This window comes from Pseudophryne corroboree, chromosome 3 (genome assembly GCF_028390025.1).
Source record: "Pseudophryne corroboree isolate aPseCor3 chromosome 3, aPseCor3.hap2, whole genome shotgun sequence".
Taxonomy (NCBI): domain Eukaryota; kingdom Metazoa; phylum Chordata; class Amphibia; order Anura; family Myobatrachidae; genus Pseudophryne; species Pseudophryne corroboree.
The window spans coordinates 411,214,091-411,236,528 of NC_086446.1; the positions used below are offsets into that span (position 1 = coordinate 411,214,091).

At 43.7% G+C, this 22,438-nt stretch overlaps 1 protein-coding gene across 3 annotated transcripts in view; it reads left to right on the plus strand.

Moving 5' to 3' along the window:
* TOX2 (TOX high mobility group box family member 2) overlaps positions 1–22,438 on the plus strand; it is a 142,043-nt gene that overhangs the window by 75,249 nt on the left and 44,356 nt on the right. For all 3 annotated transcript variants that reach the window (XM_063960198.1, XM_063960199.1, XM_063960200.1), the window contains one exon: positions 18,512–18,757. In XM_063960198.1, coding sequence (XP_063816268.1) covers positions 18,512–18,757 — 246 coding nt within the window. The remainder of the gene's footprint in view (positions 1–18,511; positions 18,758–22,438) is intronic.

Sequence of the window (22,438 nt, forward strand, 5' to 3'; positions counted from 1 at the left end):
AATCACACTGTGGCCACCAGTGCGACTGAAATGCTTCGCTAGACCCTGTGCAAAACTACATTGGTCGTTGTGTCCGTACGATGCGCGTGCGCATTGCGCCACATACACATGCGCAGTACTGCCGTTTTTTAGCCTGATCGCTGTACTGCGAACAAATGCAGCTAGCGATCAACTCGGAATGACCCCCATGCTCTGGAATTGAGCGCATACTGATATGCACAACATGGCATTCTCACTTAGGCAATGCTCAGTGGGGAGTGTTGATGCGCGCTGGGTATGGGTGACCAGCGGCCGAGATCCTGGCAGTCATCATACCGACGCCGGTATCCTGGCCGCCAGAATGCCGGCAGGGGGGCAAGCACAACAAAGCCCCTTGCAGGCTCACTGTGCTTGCCATGCTGCGGGTTCGGTAGCTCACTGCACTCACCACAGGTTCTATTCCCACTCTGTGGGTGTCGTGGACACCCACAAGTGGGAATATTCCTCGACCCCTTGCTGGCATTCTGGCGGCCGGGATCCTGGCGTCGGTATGCTGACCACTGTGATAGTGACTACATCCCGTTGACGTGACTGCTAGCTATGCAGTCGGTGTTAAGTGAAAATATATCTGTTGCCATGCGTATCTTTTACACCTAGAATAAAGTATGTGCAAGTGCCCGTCATACTTGCCTACTCTCCCAGAATGGTAAACAAGATCATGCCCCCCTTTACACTGCCCACCTGTCCACAGTTGGTAAGTATGGTGTACACTAATGATGATGACTTGCAAGCCAATTGTACATATCATATATTTTCATACAGGGCCTGATTCTGAGTTCTGCACTGTTGCGTGGCTTCACGCAGACTTCTGATTATCGGGAATCTGTGGCTGAGCAAGGTCCATTCTGCGCGGAAATTCAGTGCTGCTCCCATGCTGTATGGTTCATCACTCTATATCGGAATCAGGTCCTCAGTACACATTTGTTTGTGTGCATGTAGTGTAGTATGGGGAATACATACAGTACACCCAAGTTCCTTCCTATTTAACATTCATCATTAAAAGTTAAATTCTAGATGTGGAACTAACCTACTTACAAACCACATTATTGATTCATTCAGTGTGCTTGATTCAGAGGTGGAAGCAGCTGCAACTGCATCTTTTGGCTGTCGTCCATTTGCGACTTTGTGCATTTGCCACTAGAAATCCCTTCCATGATGTACGTCAGTGCGTATGAATGTGCAAGGACTGAGACCCCCACTATTAGGCTCTGTAGATGCTATAATACCACATCTTTAGACTCCACCATTGGTCGCACCATTGAAACTTGCACCAGCCCTATGGCAGGCACGGCTGCCCTCAGGGGGGGACTGCGGGGACTCGAGTCCTGGGCCCGGCCAGTGAGGGGGCCCATGGACCAGATAATACAATCCACAAATTGCAGTATATTGAATCTCAAGCTGGTGTTGTGAAACCAGTAGTTCCAGTATGACTAGTCTGAAGCTGCTCTGAACTACAAGCTTCAGCATTATATATACTGTATATATATTATGTTGTCTGCAATTTCACATGTTTAAATAATAATAATAATAATAATAATAATAATAATATCTTGATATTGCTACAAGATAGATTACTTCTATATAATTGTTATATTATTTATATCCTTCCCTGCAGGAAAAAACTGCAACAATTGAGACCACTTGTAATTAAATCAGGCAGTGGGGGAAGAATGTAAAGTGATCTGTCATTCTGGGAGCTATTTTATACTCTGTTGCAATGCATATCAAACAATACCTCTTGTCTGTGGCTGCAGGTGTCCTTCTTATCTGCCAAATACTTGTGACTCCCAAATGTATTATTTGTAACTTTCTGGCATGACCTTGTGTCTTCAAAGCAGGGGGGCACCCAGATTGTCAGCTCTGTGTTTGTAATTTAACAATGGATGAGATAATTGTAAATAGCCACCAGCACTGACAAATCTTGCATTGTGTTAAATGGAAGAAAACCAGTAAAAACTAGTGTTTTACATGTTGTGATATAGGATTTGTGAAAAAAACAAACCATAGGGCAAATGTATAAAGCTGTGTTCATATGTGTGTATCCATTCACTAGACATGTTTATATTGTCCACACATGTATACTGCGTTACACACCAAGCAAAATGCTTTTTTCCCACTCACAATAAAGTGGTATGTACTGTATAATATAAAATATTCAGTCAGACTGATGCATTTTCTGAATAGTAGATGTGCCCCTCGGATTACAGGCCATTCCATTAGCGTATCCATTAGAACATGTTTCCAAGCTTGTCTGTTCTATTACATTCCAGCTCCCACCTTAACCCCTTCCTGCCAGACAACCCGGGACTTGCACACATACTAAATACAGCATTTCATTTTCCTCACATTAATTTCATTATATTCATAAGTACATTTTACATATGATTATATTTCTATGATAACATGAAATCACAGTGGACTGCTGCACATAACTCATAATCTTAAGGTCCATACACACTTAACGATATAATGAGCGACGTCGCTCATTTTCCCCCTCCTTGAGCGACGTCGCTCATTATATCGTTAAGTGTGTATGCCGCCAGCGACGATCGATGCGTCCACGACCTTCATGCAGGGCTGGCGGGGGCGTGACGTCACTGAGCGATATGAGCGGTCATATCGCTCAGTGCGTACAGGCGGCCGCCGACCGGCCGGCCCGGGAGGGGTAGACGTTAGACGATGTCGCTCACAGAGCAACATTGTCTAATGTGTATGGGCCTTTAGATTTTATAAATCTGTCTCCTTTTATTTGTTCCTCACGGAGGGGTCTATTTACTAAGCCTTGGATGGAGATAAAGTCGATGGAGATAAAGTACCAGCCAATCGGCTCCTAACTGTCATTTTTCAAACACAGCCTGTGACATGGTAGTTAGGCACCGATTGGCTGGTACTTTATCTCCAGCAACTTTATCTCCATCCAAGGCTTAGTAAATTGACCCCTTAGAGACAATTTTTTAAATATAATTTTTTACGTTTACCACATCTCATGTACTCCATTAGTGTCAATTGGTGAATGTTTGCAGTACAGTCCCAACTTATTTATTTATTATCAGTTATTTATATAGCACACACATATTCTGCAGCGCTTTACAGAGAATATTTGGTCATTCACATCCGTCCCTACCCCAGTGGAGCTTGCAATCTGTATTCCCTACCACGTGTACACGCATTCATGCTATGGTTAATTTGTTGGGAGCCAATTAACCTACCAGTATATTTTTGGATTGTTGGAGGAAACCGGATTACCCGGAGGAAACCCACTCAAGTACGGGAGAATATACAAACTCCACACAGTTAGTGCCAGGGTGAGAATCAAACCCATGACCTCAGTGGCAGTAATGCTAACCAGAGGCGTCACTTACCATGGTGACACCCGATGCACCATATGTCGCAAAAAGGGGATGTGGCCTAATGGAAGGGCATTGCCTTGCAGAGGGGGCGTGGCTTTACATCCCAGTCCCCATTTTCGACACTCCAGGGGTCTGGGAGATGTATACTGACACTGGAGACTGCTGTGGTTGCAGTGGCAGCTTCTGCCCTATGGCAGGAGCCGATCCCTGCATACATTGTTACAGTGCAGCACCTGCCTCCTGTCACTGAGCAGAACCCGTCCCCTCGCACCCCCCTTGTGACGCTACTGATGCTAACCATTACACCATCCTTGCTGCCAGAGGAGGATTAAGACCTCATGGGGCCCTAAGCAAGAAACTAATTTGGGGGCCCCCTCCCTCAAACAATCCATAGCATGATATTTTCGTTCCTGATATGTCTCTTAAATTATTTGTTGTTTTTCCTCCTTATATTCTATGACCGTACATTATTTTCCCCTTCACTGATTGCACCACATCCACTCACTGACTGCATGTTATATCAGCATTTTATAATGCCCATTATTACCCTCTTCAGTCAGTGTGACTGTATTGATTATATATCAGTGACCCCACTGGCAGGCAGGTCCCAATCACCTATACACATAGGGGGTTATTCAGGTTGGATTGCAGATTCTGCTAAAAAGCCACATGCTGGGCGCCGACCAGCGCAGGGCATGCTAATTGGCAGCCAGTGATGTGAAGATCGCAAAATAATGATGTCCCCCAGCATCCTCAGGTAGTGCTGCATATGCAGGAGGTCCGCCGCCATTTTCTTGATCATCACGCAGCCACCCCGAAAAGGGTTTGACCACACATGCATTGACCGGACCACTCCTCCACAATGGCAAAATGCTGCCCCCATGCCACCTGCTGCTGTCACTCAAAGTGTGATCACATCCCTCTGGGATGTGATCGCACTGTGACTGCTAGCGCATGTCGACCTAGAATTCTTGTTGACCTAGTTACTGTCAACCAATAGTGGTCGACCAAGACACTGTCGACATAAGTGTGGTCGACCTTCAATACCCAGGGCCGTAACTAGGTGTGTGCCAGCGGTGCCTGGCACACAGTGCATGTGTACTGTGGGTGCAGGATCGCTGGCACAACCCGCAGGGCTGCTACTGTCTATCACGGAGGCAGCTCCAAAACCACTGCTGCTAGCTGCAGCTCCTTCACGGCGCACCTAGTTACTTACATGACACAAGGCAGCACTGCGGCGGCCCATCAGCAGGCTACGCCTCCTCCCTGCAGTGCTCTCTCCGGCCACAAGCCTGCCACAACTCTTCTTGTCAATGTGAGTGCTGGGCAGCCGAAGCCCCACCCTGCCCCTAATTCCCAGGATCCATGTCCTGCAGTGCAGTGAGTGTCCACAGGCTCCGACCCCTCCCTTGTCCCCCTCTCTGGTTGCAGCTCTTGTTAGTGTGAATGGACAGCCGAAGCTAGGCCTACTCACTCCATCATGTCCTGCATTTGTATCCTGCATCAAGGAGAGTGTCCGCAGGCTCCACCCCCTCCGCCTCTCTGGCCCCAAGTCTTCTTGTCAGTGTGAGTGGGCAGCTGAAGCCCCGCCCACGCACTCCCTAATGCCCTGCATCCATATCAGACAGTGCAGAGAAAGTGTGCTTTCAGTGCCCACGCTCCCCCCCCACACACACACACACACACCTACGGTGCCTCCCGTAGGGGAACAGAAGCCGGCAGCTAAAAGTCAGTGTAGATGGAATGTAAGTAGTTGCAATAGTTGCTTTATTTCTGAGTAAGGGAAGTGGAATGCAACACACACTCTTATACACACACACACACACACACACACACACACTCTTTACCTTGTGTAATGTGTATAACGGGATTCTATAGTGTAACATGTATAAGGGGTAAAACATGTGACTAACGGATGCTACTGTGCAGTAGAATGGGACCAACGGACGTTACTGTGCAGTGTAATGTGACTAACAGACACCACTGTGCTGTGTAATGTGACTAACGTGTGCTACTGTGCTGTGCAACGTGACTAACGGACACCATTGTGCTATGTAATGTGACTAACGGACACTACTGTGCTGTGTAATGCGGCTAATGGATGCTACTGTGCGGTGTAATGTGACTGACAGACGCTACTGTGCAGTGTAATGTGACTAACAGATGCTACTGTGCTGTGTAATGTGGCTAATGGATGCTACTGTGCGGTGTAATGTGACTAACAGACACTACTGTGCGGTGTAATGTGACTAACGCATACTACTGTGTGGTGTAATGTGGCTAATGGATGCTACTGTGCGGTGTAATGTGACTAATAGACGCTACTGTGCGGTGTAATGCGACTAACGCATACTACTGTGTGGTGTAATGTGACTAATGGATGCTACTGTGTGCTATGTAATGTGAATTGGTACTATTCTGTGGCCACGCCCCTATATTTCTGCACATACTGCCCTATTTTAAACATGGAGGGGAGGGGGGGCACCAATTTTCTTTTTGGCACACAACACCAAAATGTCTAGTTACGGCACTATCAATACCACACCCGTTGAGACACAGGCAAGCGCTGGATCTGGCACCTAACAGCTGTCCCATCACTGGCAGCCTGCCAGGAGTATTCAGCCAGCCCAACACTCTGACATTTTTGGCAGAGGTTGCGGTCCACCGGAAATGCCCTCTATACAGCCTTATTGGCGTGTCCCCACCCCCGGAACCCACAGGGCCCCCTGTTACCCACAGGGTCCTAAAAAGCTGCCTTGGTTGCCTTGTGGTAAAATCTATTCTGCTTGCTGCCCATCCTCTAATTCCATGCATAGGCACACAGTTTGGGAACCATTGTAATATATGCATGCATGCTACTGTATGTAAATTCCCTCTAGACATGCTGATTCTCAGTTGTATTTCTATGTAAAAACACAGGTGCATTTACCCAAAAATACACAATTACATCTATACATGCTGAGTCTCTATTAACAGTATTATCATGTTTGCAGATTCACACTCGGTTATCATATATACTGATTCAGATGGATCTTAAGGTCCATGCAACTCATCATATATATGTAATTGTGTGCTTTTGTGTGAACGCATTCTCAGCATTAGCCTCTATATGTATAGAGTATATATTTACATAGCATGCATGCACATACAGTATGTTTAATAAAATGTTGTGAAGCGTGAGCAGGTACATCTATACTGCCTAGTCCTTGGTGATGAAGGGATTTGTTGTGTAACCAGTGTAATTATGCTGATTGGTTATTGTGCAGTGTGATTTTCCTGTATATATGATCTTCAAAAAGAGATCTCACTGAAATCTGACCCATTTAGAAATTGTTTTTAACTAGTGAACAGAGACATGTCAGATACACGTCAGTTACAGTCTTTATGTATTCATACAGTATATGGCCTCAGTTGGGGGAGTATTTATTGAAGTATTTTTGTAGTCAGTACATCAAATAAGACCTATTTTGGAGAATTGATGCATTATTTAAGTATTTAGGTTATTATGAGGTTACCACACAGGCGCTGTAAGAGAGGAAGAGGCCCGTACGCAGTCTCCAGTTGGGACCCCTCCTCTTCGTTGGTGCAGTAGACTCTGGGATTGTGCCAGAGTCTACTGCACATGTACTGGTCTCTGGGAACATGGCGCCCGCGCCACGTTCCCAGGGACATCTCTACCGCGCATGTGCGAATCACCAGAAAATAGCTGCTCCAGCCATTTTCTGAGTGAATTTTGCCGCTCTGCAGAGAGGAGATGGAGAGGTGAGTATAGATAAATGGGTGCAGGGTGTGTGGTGTGTGGGTCCATCTGGACCCAGGGGCCTCTGTGCACCACACACTTTGCACCTATTATAGATACACCAGTGCACAGAAGGTATCAGAGATCTCTGCGGGGGGGTCTTTTGTTTTCAGTCCCAAAAGCAATGCCTGGAGCTTTTTATAAGGACTGGAAATACGCACAATTTACATGGTGTTATCCATTGTAGTCTATAGGCTACATTTTCACATTTATTTTTGTGTATAAGGATCTCGTTTCGGCAGCCTATTCTTCATATGACTGACCTGGTAACCGCTGAAGCACAGTAGGCATGCCACGTCCAATCACATCATTCGACCTTGTTTCCTGTAATGCAATGCATGAACCATTAATCCACACAGAGGATGATGCAGTTAACTGAGAATCGCAACATCACGCCCCCTATACATGCATTTCACTAGGAATAGGTCGGTTGTATGCCACACTCATGGTACCATCAGACCAAAATCTACGAGTTTGGGGTGAGATCAGGCCGCCATGGGGTGAGTTCAGCTGTTGTTGCCAGAGTTTCTATGCCATTGCAACAGCAACTCGACACTCTTGCTCCTAATTAAATTGAACCCTGGAAAATGTTTTGAGTTTATCATAAATTTGTGTGTGTCATGCATTTATTTTAAATACTGTAAATAATACTTTTTATTGTTCCCATGTAATAATGTTAGTATGTTGTGCTTCTGTATAATCTCTATTGTTTAATTATGTGTACCACCACAGAACTTGTTAAATAGTCTTCCACATATGCAGACATAACCTCAGAGAGTTAGACAGTTATACTTTATTTCCTCTTTATTTTAAATATTTTAAAATAAAAATGGTGATTTTTATTTTATTTTATTATTATTATTATTATTATTATTATTATTATTATTATTATATTTATTTTCAAAAACATTTTTAATAATCGCAATATAATCAGATTGGGTTTTTTAATGTTCCATTGCAAGGTGTTTGATTACTTTTCAGGAAACATTCAGGATTGACTGATTGATTGATTGATTGATTGATTGATTGATTGATTGATTGAATGAATGAATGAATGAATGAATGAATGAATAAAAGAAAGAAAGCTTCAGCTGAGTGCAGATGAGGAAGAGAGAGGTTTTACAGATAGAAGCAGGCACATGCAACTGATACCGCTTTCACATCGCTAATGCCGGATCCCACCCGGTAAAAGAAACGTGTCCTTACCGGGTGGGATCCGGCATTTGCTACCCTCTGCTGGCTTTCCGACCCGGAAATATACCGGGTCGGTTGCCATAGCAGCGGAGGGGCGCAGCAGCAGCAGGGGCGGGGGTGGAGGCGGCGCTGGGAGATGAGCTCATCTCCTGCGCCGCCTCTCCCTATGCTGTGAATGGGAACCGTGTCGCATCGACGCGGCTCCCATTCACACTGCACCTGACCCGGTATTCAACCCGGGTATAATCCTTCTTTTATACCGGGTTGAATTAGCGGGTCAGGCGACCCGCTAATTCTCAGAAAGTGCTTTCACATCGCACACTGACCCGTGTCGACACGGCAATATGCCGTGTCGATACCGGGTTATTTGTGCGATGTGAAAGGGGTATGACATACCAATCCACCCAACCTAGTTTTAGTTTTGTATGTCCCTGTGAATTTGCGACATTCCACTAGGTGTTGTGAGTATATTCTGCCAGGATCCCCCTGTGTTGTTATTTCAGATTAACGAGACAAAAATATTGTGATCTATATTAATGGTTATGTGGTTATGTTATGTTTATTATATGTACTTTATGGAGTCGAGTTATTAAAGGTTCTACAACTGAAAAGTGGTGGTGTTGCCTATAGCAACCAGATTCTATCATTTTCTAGGATGCAATTGAGAAATGACAGCTAGAATCTGATATTTAAATTACAATTGCCTCCAGGTTGCCAGCTATACTTGCCTGTATTATCCCCTCTTGAGCCGGATCTAGACCTTTTGGCACCCAGGGCAAAAAAATAGGGGCGTGGCTTCATGAAGAAGGAGCGTGGTCAGTTATGACCCCTGTAGCTGGGACCACAGGAGTATTGCCCCCAGTACTGTGCCCCCTCTAGAGTTGTGCCCCAAGTAGTATTGCCCCAGTACTGTGCCCCCTGTAGAGTTGTGCCCCAGTAGTATTGCCCTCAGTACTGTGCCCCCTTTAGAGTTGTGCCCCCTAGTTGCGCCGCTTACAAAAAATAAATTAATTAACTAATACTCACAATCCCCACTCCAGCTTCCCGACCGTTGCTGCCCTCCATCTCCAGCCGCCAGCGCCGCTCCTCGGATCTATGGGAGAGACGTCATGATCCTTTCTTATCTATGCATAGTACATATATATTAATAGATATAATAATAACCCATGTTAAACTTGGATTCAGTATGATATCCCAGTTGTCAGGATCCCAGCGGTCAGGAGACCGAAGCTGGGACCCCAACAGCCGGAGTACCGGCATGAGCACAGTGTGTCCCCTAGCGGGCACGCTGCGCTCACCGCGCTTTGGGCACGGTTGCTACCTTTGGTCGCCACAGGGTTATATTCCCCCTCGGATGTGGTGAGTACCACCATCCGATTGGGGATTCCAGCTGGCAGTCAGGATTACGACTGCCAGTATTTCACCCGGTTTCAGGATTCCGGCGTATCTTGACAGCCAGTATCCCGACAACCGGCATAATTAATGCCTCCCGTTAAACTTAGTGATAGTATAGGTAGATGTGAAAACTCTGCAAAAGGGTTGGTGCAGTTGGTCCAACACCAGTAGCCAGAGATAAGTGATGTGATGCAATGTGTCAGGACTATGTAAAGACATATTTTTCACTTTTTATACAATCTAGTTAAATCAGTTTTTTTCCCCAAACATGTACTCTTTACACCTAATAAAGCAAACCGACAGATTCCAGGTTTTTTCCAGGAGGTAATTATCTCTAAAATGAATGTGCAGCTGTCACAATAGGCACATTATTAAGATCCCCATTCTATAGTAGTGTTGAGTTACTCTGACAGCACCAACATGGAGCTGATAACGCTTAATTTGCATTTCTATTATGGGCAATGAATGTGCAGATATTCCCACAATGCTTTGCAATATTATTATGTTATTTTTTTCATTTGTTTGTTCACTTCCTGGATACTGTGAAATATTAATTTCCTACTGAAGAAGAGCTGCTATAGTAACAAAACTGTAATATAGTTACCATATACTACAAATTTATATCTCTCTATATATATATATATATATATACACATTAATCATACATAGTCGGCACTCATCTAATTGCATTCTAAACTATATTTTATCTAAAATCAGGGAATTTTAGTTTCCAAAATATTGCAATAATCTGTCAAGCTGACCAACCACAGCAAGGACTTCCCTCCTGGTTAGTCCCTACACTGTTTCTCAAAAATATATAAGCATTGCTCTGCATTATTTGCCTCATGTACCACACAGACTTTAAATATAAATTATACTTCCATGGGTTTAAGTACTGGCTCACTGGCTTAAAAAAACAGAACCACACCCAAGCATATCAATTACTGAGCACCCTTCCCAAGTATACCTTGACTTAAGGCCAGCGCCATCTTCTCAGTGATATCTTCGGAAAGATGGCACCCACACATTGAAAGCAAAAACTCTGGCACTGGGCCATAGTCTTTTCTCTCTAGTGCACATGCGCCATCTTCCCAAATATCACTGAGCAGAAGGTACCCACTTCCCACAAGCGAGGTAGAAGCAAGTGCCCTCCCCTTGCCCCCTCCCCCCCAGATAGAATGGCACCCCCCGTGGAGTGCACGGGGCCACGCAATAATTACTTTTTTACATTGTATTATTTTAGGAGGCATGGATACACACCCTTTTAGGCCACGCCCCAGTTCATTCTACATCCCTGCATTTGAGAAACCCACTCACATAGATATACAGAGAAAAAAAGTGAAAATGTTGACGCTCCAAGACTCAGGAGCACCAGTAAAACTCAGAAATTCAAGAGTTGTGTCATTTGTATAAAGCATTTATACAATACTGCGATAGCTTGACAAGCTTGGTATTCTTTCACTGGTTTTCTAAATCTTCACTGAAGCTATCCCCACACCAAGGAGAGATTTTTGGATGTGATGATAGCAAGAGTCAACTGTAATATCCCATGATTTGTGGGAGCCAAAGCAATTCTGGTGAGGCACATGGAATACTTGGGTGGTGCCCATAGGAATGGATGTGCGGTGCAACTCAACGTACTAAGGCGCACACGAGCCTAGACACAGCACGTGTCCCAGCACGGCTGTGCTGCAGGCTAGATGAGCGTGGCTCTATCTGTAGCTATTACATAGATAATGCCGGCATAGGATGTCCGAGACTGTAGAAGTGCATGAAGGAGATGTTACTAGTATCATCATTGAAACTATCTGAAGACCCATTGCAAGAATATTCATATATATATATATATATATATATATATATATGTACTCAGGGACGGTTTAAGAGCTTAAAAGAGAAGGGGACCCATGTGCATACTCCTATCTGTGTCCCCCTCTTCTCTACAGTGCCATAGACTCTGCACATGCATAGGTCTCTGGAAACATGGCACTTGCTATGTTCCTGGAGATTAATCTCTAGTGCACATCTGCGGGTCTCCAAAAACATGGCACCTACCATGTTGCCAGAGACATATTTTAACTGCAAAAGGGAGAATCACCAGGAAATAGCCACAGCACCACTTTCCGAGTGATTTTTCTGGCATCAGTAGTGTTGATGTGGTACTCCGGATTAAATATGAGTGCAGAATGTGCAGTGTGGACCCCATTGGACCCAATATAGAATCACCTATGTCTGTACTGCTTGATAACCTATTGATCCAAAATGTTGCTGCAGTTGCAAATAAACTCATTGGGGGAGATTCAATTGTTTGAAAAGTCAGTTGGGTGTCTGTTTTTTCCTATCTCATAGACAGGGAAAAAACAGACACCCAACCGACTTTTCAAACATTTGAATTCCCCCCATTGTCTGGATTGCAACTTTGTTTGAAAATATAGTTACCTTAATGTGCAGGGCTGACTACTTAAGAGCTGATTGGGGTCATTCTGACCCGATCGCATGCTGCAGTTTATCGCAGCGGTGCGATCGGGTCAGAACTGCGCATGCGCCGGCGCCGCAGTGCGCCGGCGCATGCTAGACAGCCAAAGGCTGTCAGGCCACTACGATCACCTCTGCCTGATAGACACAGCTACGATCATCTCGGAATGACCCCCCCCGATATGTTAGAATAAGAAGAGCATTAATCCTTGATGGAGGGGGAGAGATAATGTATACACCACTTGGTGACAAATCTTGAAAGAGCACAGATTTAGAAATATGTGTGTTTTTGTCACTTGAGAGGAACCACAGAGAGATGATTGTTAAATTGCACTCAGGTAGTTTATTAAGCATTACTATGAATGCATTGCCTGACAATGTCCAGCAAGTTTACACCCTGTGATATAAATCACTGATGTATTATCATGCTGTTGTGCAGTCTTTACAGGACTTTTCTGTTAACAACAAGACTTACAGATCAATCACTTAAGATTCTGGCCCTCATTCCGAGTTGATCGTTTGCTAGTTACTTTTAGCAGCCGTGCAAACGCATAGTCGCCGCCCACGGGGAAGTGTATTTTCGATTTGCAAGTGTGTTAAACACTCCCTGAAAACGGTCAGTTGCCATCCACAAACGCCCTCTTCCTGTCAATCTCCTTGCGATCGGCTGTGCGAATGGATTATTCGTTAAATCCATCGCTCAGCAACGATCTGCTTTGTACCCGTACGATGCACCTGCGCATTGCGGTGCATACGCATGCGCAGTAGTAACCTGTTTGCTGTGCTGCAAAAAAACGTCAGAGAGCGATCAACTCGGAATGACCCCCTCTGGCTCCTGAAATTAGTGAGTCAACATGTGCTGCTTACATTAGTGCCCAATTGTAATGGGACAGACACAGTTTGCTATGGTCAAAAGGGGCATTGTCAGAAAAAGAGATGTGGTCTCTCAGTTTATGCTTTTGATATGGTTACGTGTAGAGATGTGCACCGGAAATTTTTCAGGTTTTGTGTTTTGGTTTTGGTTCCGCTGCCGTGTTTTGGATTCGGACGCGTTTTGGCAAAACCTCCCTGAAAATTTTTTGTCGGATTCGGGTGTGTTTTGGATTCGGGTGTTTTTTTACAAAAACCCCTCAAAAACAGCTTAAATCATAGAATTTGGGGGTAATTTTGATCCCATAGTATTATTAACCTCAATAACCACAATTTCCACTAATTTCCAGTCTATTCTGAACTCCTCACACCTCACAATATTATTTTTAGTCCTAAAATTTGCACCAAGGTCGCTGGATGACTAAGCTAAGCGACCCAAGTGGCCGCCGCCGGCACAAACACCTGGCACATCTAGGAGTGGCACTGCAGTGTCAAACAGGATGGCACTTAAAAAAAATTAGCCCCAAACATCACATGATGCAAAGATAAATAAAAAAAAAGAGGTGCAAGATGGAATTGTCCTTGGGCCCTCCCACCCACCCTTATGTTGTATAAACAGGACATGCACTCTTTAACAAACCCATCATTTCAGCAACAGGGTCTCCCCCACCAAAAAAGAAGCACTCAATCTCTCCTTGCACAAACTGGCTCTACAGAGGCAAGATGTCCACCTCCTCCTCATCCTCCGATTCATCACCCTTTTCACTGTGTACATCCCCCTCCTCACAGAGTATTAATTTGTCCCCACTGGAATCCACCATCTCAGGTCCCTGTGTACTTTCTGGAGGCAATTGCTGGTGAATGTCTCCACGGAGGAATTGATTATAATTCATTTTGATGAACATCATCTTCTCCACATTTTGTGGAAGTAACCTCGTACGCCGATCGCTGACAAGGTGACCGGCTGCACTAAACACTCTTTCGGAGTACACACTGGAGGGGGGCAACTTAGGTAAAATAAAGGCAGTTTGTGCAAGGGCCTCCAAATTGCCTCTTTTTCCTGCCAGTATACGTACGGACTGTCTGACGTGCCTACTTGGATTCGGTCACTCATATAATCCTCCACCATTCTTTCAATGGTGACAGAATCATATGCAGTGACAGTAGACGACATGTCAGTAATCGTTGGCAGGTCCTTCAGTCCGGACCAGATGTCAGCACTCGCTCCAAACTGCCCTGCATCACCGCTAGCGGGTGGCCTCGGAATTCTTAGCCTTTTCCTCGCAGCGCCAGTTGCGGGAGAATGTGAAGGAGGAGCTGTTGGTGGGTCACGTTCCGCTTGACTTGACAAGTGGCTCACCATCAGGTCTTTGAACATCTGCAGACTTGTGTCTGCCGGAAAGAGAGATACAACGTAGGCTTTCAACCTAGGATCGAGCACGGTGGCCAAAATGTAGTGCTCTGATTTCAACAGATTGACCACCCGTGAATCCTGGTTAAGCGAATTAATGGCTCCATCCACAAGTCCCACATGCCTAGCAGAATCGCTCCGTTTTAGGTCCTCCTTCAATCTCTCCAGCTGCTTCTGCAAAAGCCTGATGAGGGGAATGACCTGACTCAGGCTGGCAGTGTCTGAACTGACTTCACGTGTTGCAAGTTCAAAGGGTTGCAGAACCTTGCACAATGTTGAAATCATTCTCCACTGCGCTTGAGTCAGGTGCATTCCCCCTCCTTTGCCTATATCGTAGGTAGATGTATAGGCTTGAATGGCCTTTTGCTGCTCCTCCATCCTCTGAAGCATATAGAGGGTTGAATTCCACCTCGTTACCACCTCTTGCTTCAGCTGATGGCGGGGCAGGTTCAGGAGTGTTTGCTGGTGCTCCAGTCTTCGGCACGCGGTCGCTGAATGCTGAAAGTGGCCCGCAATTCTTCGGACTACCGACAGCATTTCTTGCACGCCCCTGTCGTTTTTTAAAAAATTTTGCCCCACCAAATTCAATGTATGTGCAAAACATGGGACGTGCTGGAATTTGCCCACATGTAATGCATGCACAATATTGCTGGCATTGTCCGATGTCACAAATCCCCAGGAGAGTCCAATTGGGGTAAGCCATTCTGCGATGATGTTCCTCAGTTTCCGTAAGAGGTTGTCAGCTGTGTGCCTCTTATGGAAAGCGGTGATACAAAGCGTAGCCTGCCTAGGAACGAGTTGGCATTTGCGAGATGCTGCTACTGGTGCCGTCGCTGCTGTTCTTGCTGCGGGAGGCAATATATCTACCCAGTGGGCCATCACGATCATATAGTCCTGAGTCTGCCCTGCTCCACTTGTCAACATGTCCGTGGTTAAGTGGACATTGGGTACAACTGCATTTTTTAGGACACTGGTGACTCTCTTTCTGACGTCTGTGTACATTCTCGGTATCGCCTGCCTAGAGAAATGGAACCTAGATGGCATTTGGTACCGGGGACACAGTACCTCAAGAAATTCTCTAATTCCCTGTGAATTAACGGTGGATACCGGACACACGTTTAACACCACCACAGCTGCCAAGACCTGAGTTATCCGCTTTGCAGCAGGATGACTGCTGTGATATTTCATCTTCCTCGCAAAGGACTGTTGGACAGTCAATTGCTTACTGGAAGTAGTACAAGTGGTCTTCCGACTTCCCCTCTGGGATGGCGATCGACTCCCAGCAGCAACAACAGCAGCGCCAGCAGCAGTAGGTGTTACACTCAAGGATGCATCGGAGGAATCCCAGGCAGGAGAGGACTCATCAGACTTGCCAGTGACATGGCCTGCAGGACTATTGGCTTTCCTGTCTAAGGAGGAAATTGCCACTGAGGGAGTTGGTGGTGTGGTTTGCAGGAGCTTGGTTACAAGAGGAAGGGATTTAGTTGTCAGTGGACTGCTTCCGCTGTCACCCAAAGTTTTTGAACTTGTCAATGACTTCTGATGAATGCGCTCCAGGTGACGTATAAGGGAGGATGTTCCTAGGTGGTTAACGTCCTTACTCCTACTTATTACAGCTTGACAAAGGCAACACACGGCTTGACACCTGTTGTCCGCATTTCTGTTAAAATAATTCCACACCGAAGAGGTGATTTTTTTTGTAATTTGACCAGGCATGTCAATGGCCATATTCGTCCCACGGACTACAGATGTCTCCCCGGGTGCTTGACTTAAATAAACCACCTCACCATCAGAATCTTCCTTGTCAATTTCCTCCTCAGCGCCAGCAACACCCATATCCTCATCCTGGTGTACTTCAACAGTGACATCTTCAATTTGACTATCAGGAACTGGACTGTGGGTGCTCCTTCCAGCACTTGCAGGGGGCGTGCAAATGGTGGAAGGCGCCACCTCTCCCCGTCCAGTGTTGGGAAGGTCAGGCATCGCAACTGACACAATTGGACTCTCCTTGGGGATTTGAGATTTAGAAGAACGCACAGTTCTTTTGCCAGCTTAAGTCTTTTCATTTTTCTAGCGGGAGGATGAGCAGCTTCAGCACGAGGTGGAAGTGGATCTTGATCTTTCCCTATTTTACCCTCCACATTTTTGTTCTCCATCTTTAATGTGTGGAATTATATGCCAGTAATATATCAATAGCAATGGCCTACTGTACCGTACTGCTATATATATATATATATATATATATATATATATACTGGTGGTCAGCAAAAATTCTGCACTGTCCTCCTATATACTGCGCACAACTACAATGCAGCACAGATATGGATAGTATACTTGACGACACAGAGGTAGAGCAATGGACTACTGTACCGTACTGCTATATATATATATATATATATATATACTGGTGGTCAGCAAAATTCTGCACTGTCCTCCTACTATATACTGTGCACAACTACAATGCAGCACAGATATGGATAGTATACTTGACGACACAGAGGTAGAGCAATGGACTACTGTACCGTACTGCTATATATATATATATATATATATATATATATATATACTGGTGGTCAGCAAAATTCTGCATTGTCCTCCTACTATATACTGCGCACAACTACAATGCAGCACAGATACGGATAGTATACTTGACACAGAGGTAGAGCAATGGACTACTGTACCGTACTGCTATATATATACTGGTGGTCAGCAAAATTCTGCACTGTCCTCCTACTATATACTGCGCACAACTACAATGCAGCACAGATATGGAGCGTTTTCAGGCAGAGAACGTAGATATTTGCAGCACACTGAGCACAGATATTTGCAGCACACTGAACACAGAAACTGAGAGAACGCAGCCACGTCCTCTCGCTATCATCTCCAATGCACGAGTGAAAATGTCGGCGACGCGCAGCTCTTTATATGCAATACGAATCTCGCGAGAATACAACAGCGGGATGATGACGTTCGGGCACGTTCGTGTTAACTGAGCAAGGCGGGAAGATCCGAGGCTGGCTCGGACCCGTGTAAACCACGTGAAGTTCGGGCGGGGTACGGATCTCGAGGAACCGAACCCGCTCATCTCTAGTTATGTGTGGTTCCTGAGGACTGGGGTTTTGGCTTCATTTTTCCATATTCTGCAGTTACTTATCATTTCATCTTTGTCCTATACCAGTTCACCTTTTAACATTTTCCAAAATTTGTAGGGGTGGGTCATATATTTTGGATGGGAAGTAGAAGAGGCAGAGAATTAGTAAGCTTTACTAATGACAAAGCAGTAGTGGTAAGACTGAACATGTCATTTTTACCTCTTGCTTTATGCATCAAAATTTTACATTTCAGGTTTACATTGTCCTTTAAGTCACCTCTTCCTTTGTGTAGGCCAGCATCTTGGTTGTCGCTGTCTATTTACATGTGCCATTGATTTATGTGGGCCATACCTCTACCCTGCACGTCCCTGTTGCTGATACGATGATCAGCCATCCGTTCCAATTGGCGGAATCCGATGATCAGTGATTTGTCGGGGGATCAGCAAAGTTCTTCATGTTAAATATCCCTAATTTGCTGATTATATTTTTGGCATCGGCCAGTCAAGAATTTCCAACATATTAGATTTTGCAGATGACCTGACCCAGTCATCGGCAAAACACGGAATTGCTGCTATTAATCACAAAAGTATGGGCCCCTTAAGTTGTGAAGTTGTTTTTCCATTTCATGTAGACACGTGTTACAATTCATGCAATGATGTAGTATTTCCTAGTTCCTAAGTGTATGGCTCATTGTGAGAGGACAGATATCTAGACAAATAAAATAAAATGACATTTTTAGATATGACCCTTGACTCTCTTTGCTTGTTTTTTACATGCTGTTTTACAACCAAAACCTTGAGTATGAATAATAAACATTACGTGGACATATTGTTCATGTAAAGGAATTAAAAATGCTTATAGTTGATTAAGTTTTTATTAATTTCAGACATACAACAATCAGAATGAAAGCAATGAAGACTATGAGATCCCTCCAATCACTCCACCAAATTTACCAGAGCACTCTCTCATGCACTTGGTTGACCATGAGTCTGGATATCATTCACTGTGTCACAGCCTCCCTCCAAACAGCCTGATACCAGCTTACTCATACCAGAACATGGACCTACCTGCAATCATGGTCTCTAACATGTTGAGTCAGGAAGGACATCTTCTCTCCTCTCAGCTGCCAACAGTAAGTCCACAATTATATTAGTCATAGAGCGAGAATGTGTATGGTCTTTATGTTGGCTTGGTACATTACAATTTCCTATTTAGTTGTGATGGAACCTTCCTGTTCTGTACCACCATGTTGTATTATTGAAAGGTTTCACCATGATGGATGGCGACTTGTTTTTAATCTAACTAAATGTGCATTGAGGTAGCTAAAGGCATATTTTATAATATATGACCTTATTTACAATCTTACGCAAGTATTGCAGAATATGTCTACACTATACTATCTTTAAACCTTTGGACAAAAAATGTTCCTCTATCTTAATAAATGGCACAAAAAAGCAATTTGCATAATTATTTTCTATTAAATGGCTCACAATACATAGAATGCAGAAGTACAAAATGATGATGCTACAGTAAGTAACCATAAAGATTTGTTAGTCTTTGTAGATACTGCAGTAGATCAATATTCTGCCATGAAAGCTTTATATCACCCTCTGTTAATACAAAAAAGAAAAACAGTTTTAAAAGTCTGACCGATTGTGTAATATATTGGCTGTCATTGTATAGATTTTAAATGTTCACCTGTCATGTTCATCTTCTGTTTTTCTGTGTTTCCCTGAATGTCCAGTTCAGTGTTACTGAGATATGTACTTAGTTTTTTTTTTAACTGGTATTGACCTATTGACTAAATAAAGAAACAATTACATTAGTAATATAAAATTAAATACACATCCTTACAATAAAAAGTAATGTCATCATAACAAATTTACTGTAAATTAAAAAAAATGGTTTACATCGGACAAACACATCAAATTGTCCCAAATGATGAGAAAACATTTGAATGTTGATGATAAACTAGAAGGGCAATTGATAAAGCCCAGCATCATATATCCATGTAGAGGGAAATTACATTCCAGCTTGCTGAACAATTATACACTTGTTTCACTGTTAATAAGTATCTAATTCAATTATACAAATATGATATTGTAATCTTGCCATTAGCAACTAATTTAGCATGGTAGAAAATCCAGGCTTAAATTGCATATGCACATAGGATTGTCTCATCATAGTAGGAAAAAAACAATGGATCTTGCACCTTTAAAATTAACTTAATTTGGACCGAGTTATAGCATACTGTAGATAACATAGTGAGTTATCTATCAGGTCAGTGGTCTCTTTGATACCTTAATGTGACTAGATAATAAATATTGTGCACATCTTACCAGGGCAAACTTTTGTATTCCCAAAGTATAGAAATTTAGGGCAATTTCCACTTTTTTATTCAGATTTATCTAATGATTATGCATGTTATAAGTTTGCCAGACATTTTCTTTTTGTGTCTGTAAGATTTATAAAACAAGGGCCTGCCTATTATACTGTAACTTCTCTTATGCCTGAATATCGTGCAAAATTAGAAATTATGGGGGTCATTCCGAGTTGTTCGCTCGTTGCTGATTTTCGCTATATTGCGATTAGTCGCTTACTGCGCATGCGCAAGGTTCGCAGAGTGCATGCGCTTAGTTATTTTACACAAAAGTTAGGTATTTTACTCACGGCATAACGAGGATTTTTCATCGTTCTGGTGATCGTACTGTGATTGACAGGAAGTGGGTGTTTCTGGGCGGAAACTGGCCGTTTTCTGGGCGTGTGCGAAAAAACGCTGGCGTTTCTGGGAAAAACGTCTGAAGAAACGGGGGAGTGTCTGGGCGAACGCTGGGTGTGTTTGTGATGTCAAACCAGGAACGAAACTGACTGAACTGATCGCAATGGCTGAGTAAGTCTGGAGCTACTCAGAAACTGCTAAGAAATTTCTATTGGCAATTCTGCTAATCTTTCGTTCGCAATTCTTCTAAGCTAAGATACACTCCCAGAGGGCGGCGGCTTAGCGTGTGCAATGCTGCTAAAAGCAGCTAGCGGGCGAACAACTCGGAATGAGGGCCTATGTGGGAAAGGCAGTTGATAGGATTATGAAGAACAGATTTTACATCAGAAGGGGCATGCTGGGACTTGTGGTTTCATAACAGCTAGAAAATTATAAATTGTATACCTGCATTTCTGATCGTAACAAAATGAACCAGCAGCAGCTATTGTTCCCTAAAACATTTTGAAGTCAGCACAAAGATATCAAATGTTAAGGAAAAAGAAAATTAAAAAAGACAGGGAAGAAATGTTTATTATACGAGCTGATTTTCAAGTTACAGTGTCCTCAGTCTGAGTCTAATTGTCTCCAATGCATATGTATGAGTGTTCTCTGCTGATTGGTGATTGAAGGAGAGAATGGACCTAATGTCTGATGGGGCATGTTTGGCAAATCAAGCTTTGCAGGACAGATCGCATGTTATGAATTTGCATGATTCCTTCTTGCCTCTTTGCATCACAAGTTTCCATTTAGAAAATCCATGTTTATTATTTTTTCCTATTGGCTTAACTGAATTCAGAAGCCGCATAGAACATAAGAATGTAAAATAGATGTCTGCAGCACAGTGCCAACTGCAGCCCCCGCTGTCTGGTATTACAAGTGTAACACTGAGCTAGCACTTGTTATTAGAGACTGAATCTAGATCCAAAATATAATTAAGTACATTTGTGACATTAATAATTCTTCAAATAGTGTTCATTTATGCTGTCTGATAATACAAACATTACATGATTTTACTATACAAATGACAATCAATACAATACACTAAAAACCTATAACTTCCTGGACATGCCGGCCTTGGGCATCTTTACATGTGGAGCATATCACCTTGAACTGACCTTGTGCTGGTGGCTCAGAACCTCAGTAAATCTAAACCCAATGTTAAAGCTCTCAAGAAAATCAGCAGATAACTGCAACCACAGTTTGTTGGGTCATCATATAGTACACTATTTTCTCTGAATTATCACTATTTACCTACATTTGACATCACATCACAATCTAAAGTAATGTCTAGTCAGGGGCTCGTCATAAACATCCTTAGTGCACGTTGGATGTGAATTCCTCTAATACTAACAACCAACAAAATGGCCAAATGACCATAATAAAAAAGTCAATGCAATTTCACCCATTCATAGCACTCAATAATTTTTGTAGTGACAGAAGAAAATTATTTCCCTGTAAAATTTAATAATTAAGCTGTAGTAATTAAGCTCAGAAATTTTAGCAAGATGCATTTGCCACACAGTAGCACAATCTTATTCACATTACACCAGATAGTAGTGTCCCTTATAAGTGTTATGACACATTAGTGTCCCTTATACACAAAGCCCACAGTAGTAGCACCCCTAATACACATAATGTCCACAGTAGTAGCACCCCATAATACACATAATGCTCACAGCAATAGCGCCCCTTATACAATGCCCACAGTTGTAGTGCCCCTTGTGCAATGTTCACTGTACTGGTAGTGCCCACAGTGGTAGTGCCCCTTATATAGAGCCCATAGTAGTGGTGCCCCTTATGCAATACCCCCAGTAGTAATGCCCCTTATGTCCCCAGGAGTGGTGCCCCTTATGAAGTGCCCCCTTTACAATGCCCTCATTAGTAGTGCCCCCAGTAGTAATGCCCTTAATAATAATAATAATACCCCCAGTCATTTAGCGCCCAGTAGTTATGCCCCCTGTAGTTATGCCCCCAGTAGTTTAGCCCCCAGTGGTAATGCTCCTGCGGTTATGACCCCAGTAGTTTACTCCCTCTTTAGTTTAGCTCCCCCAGTGT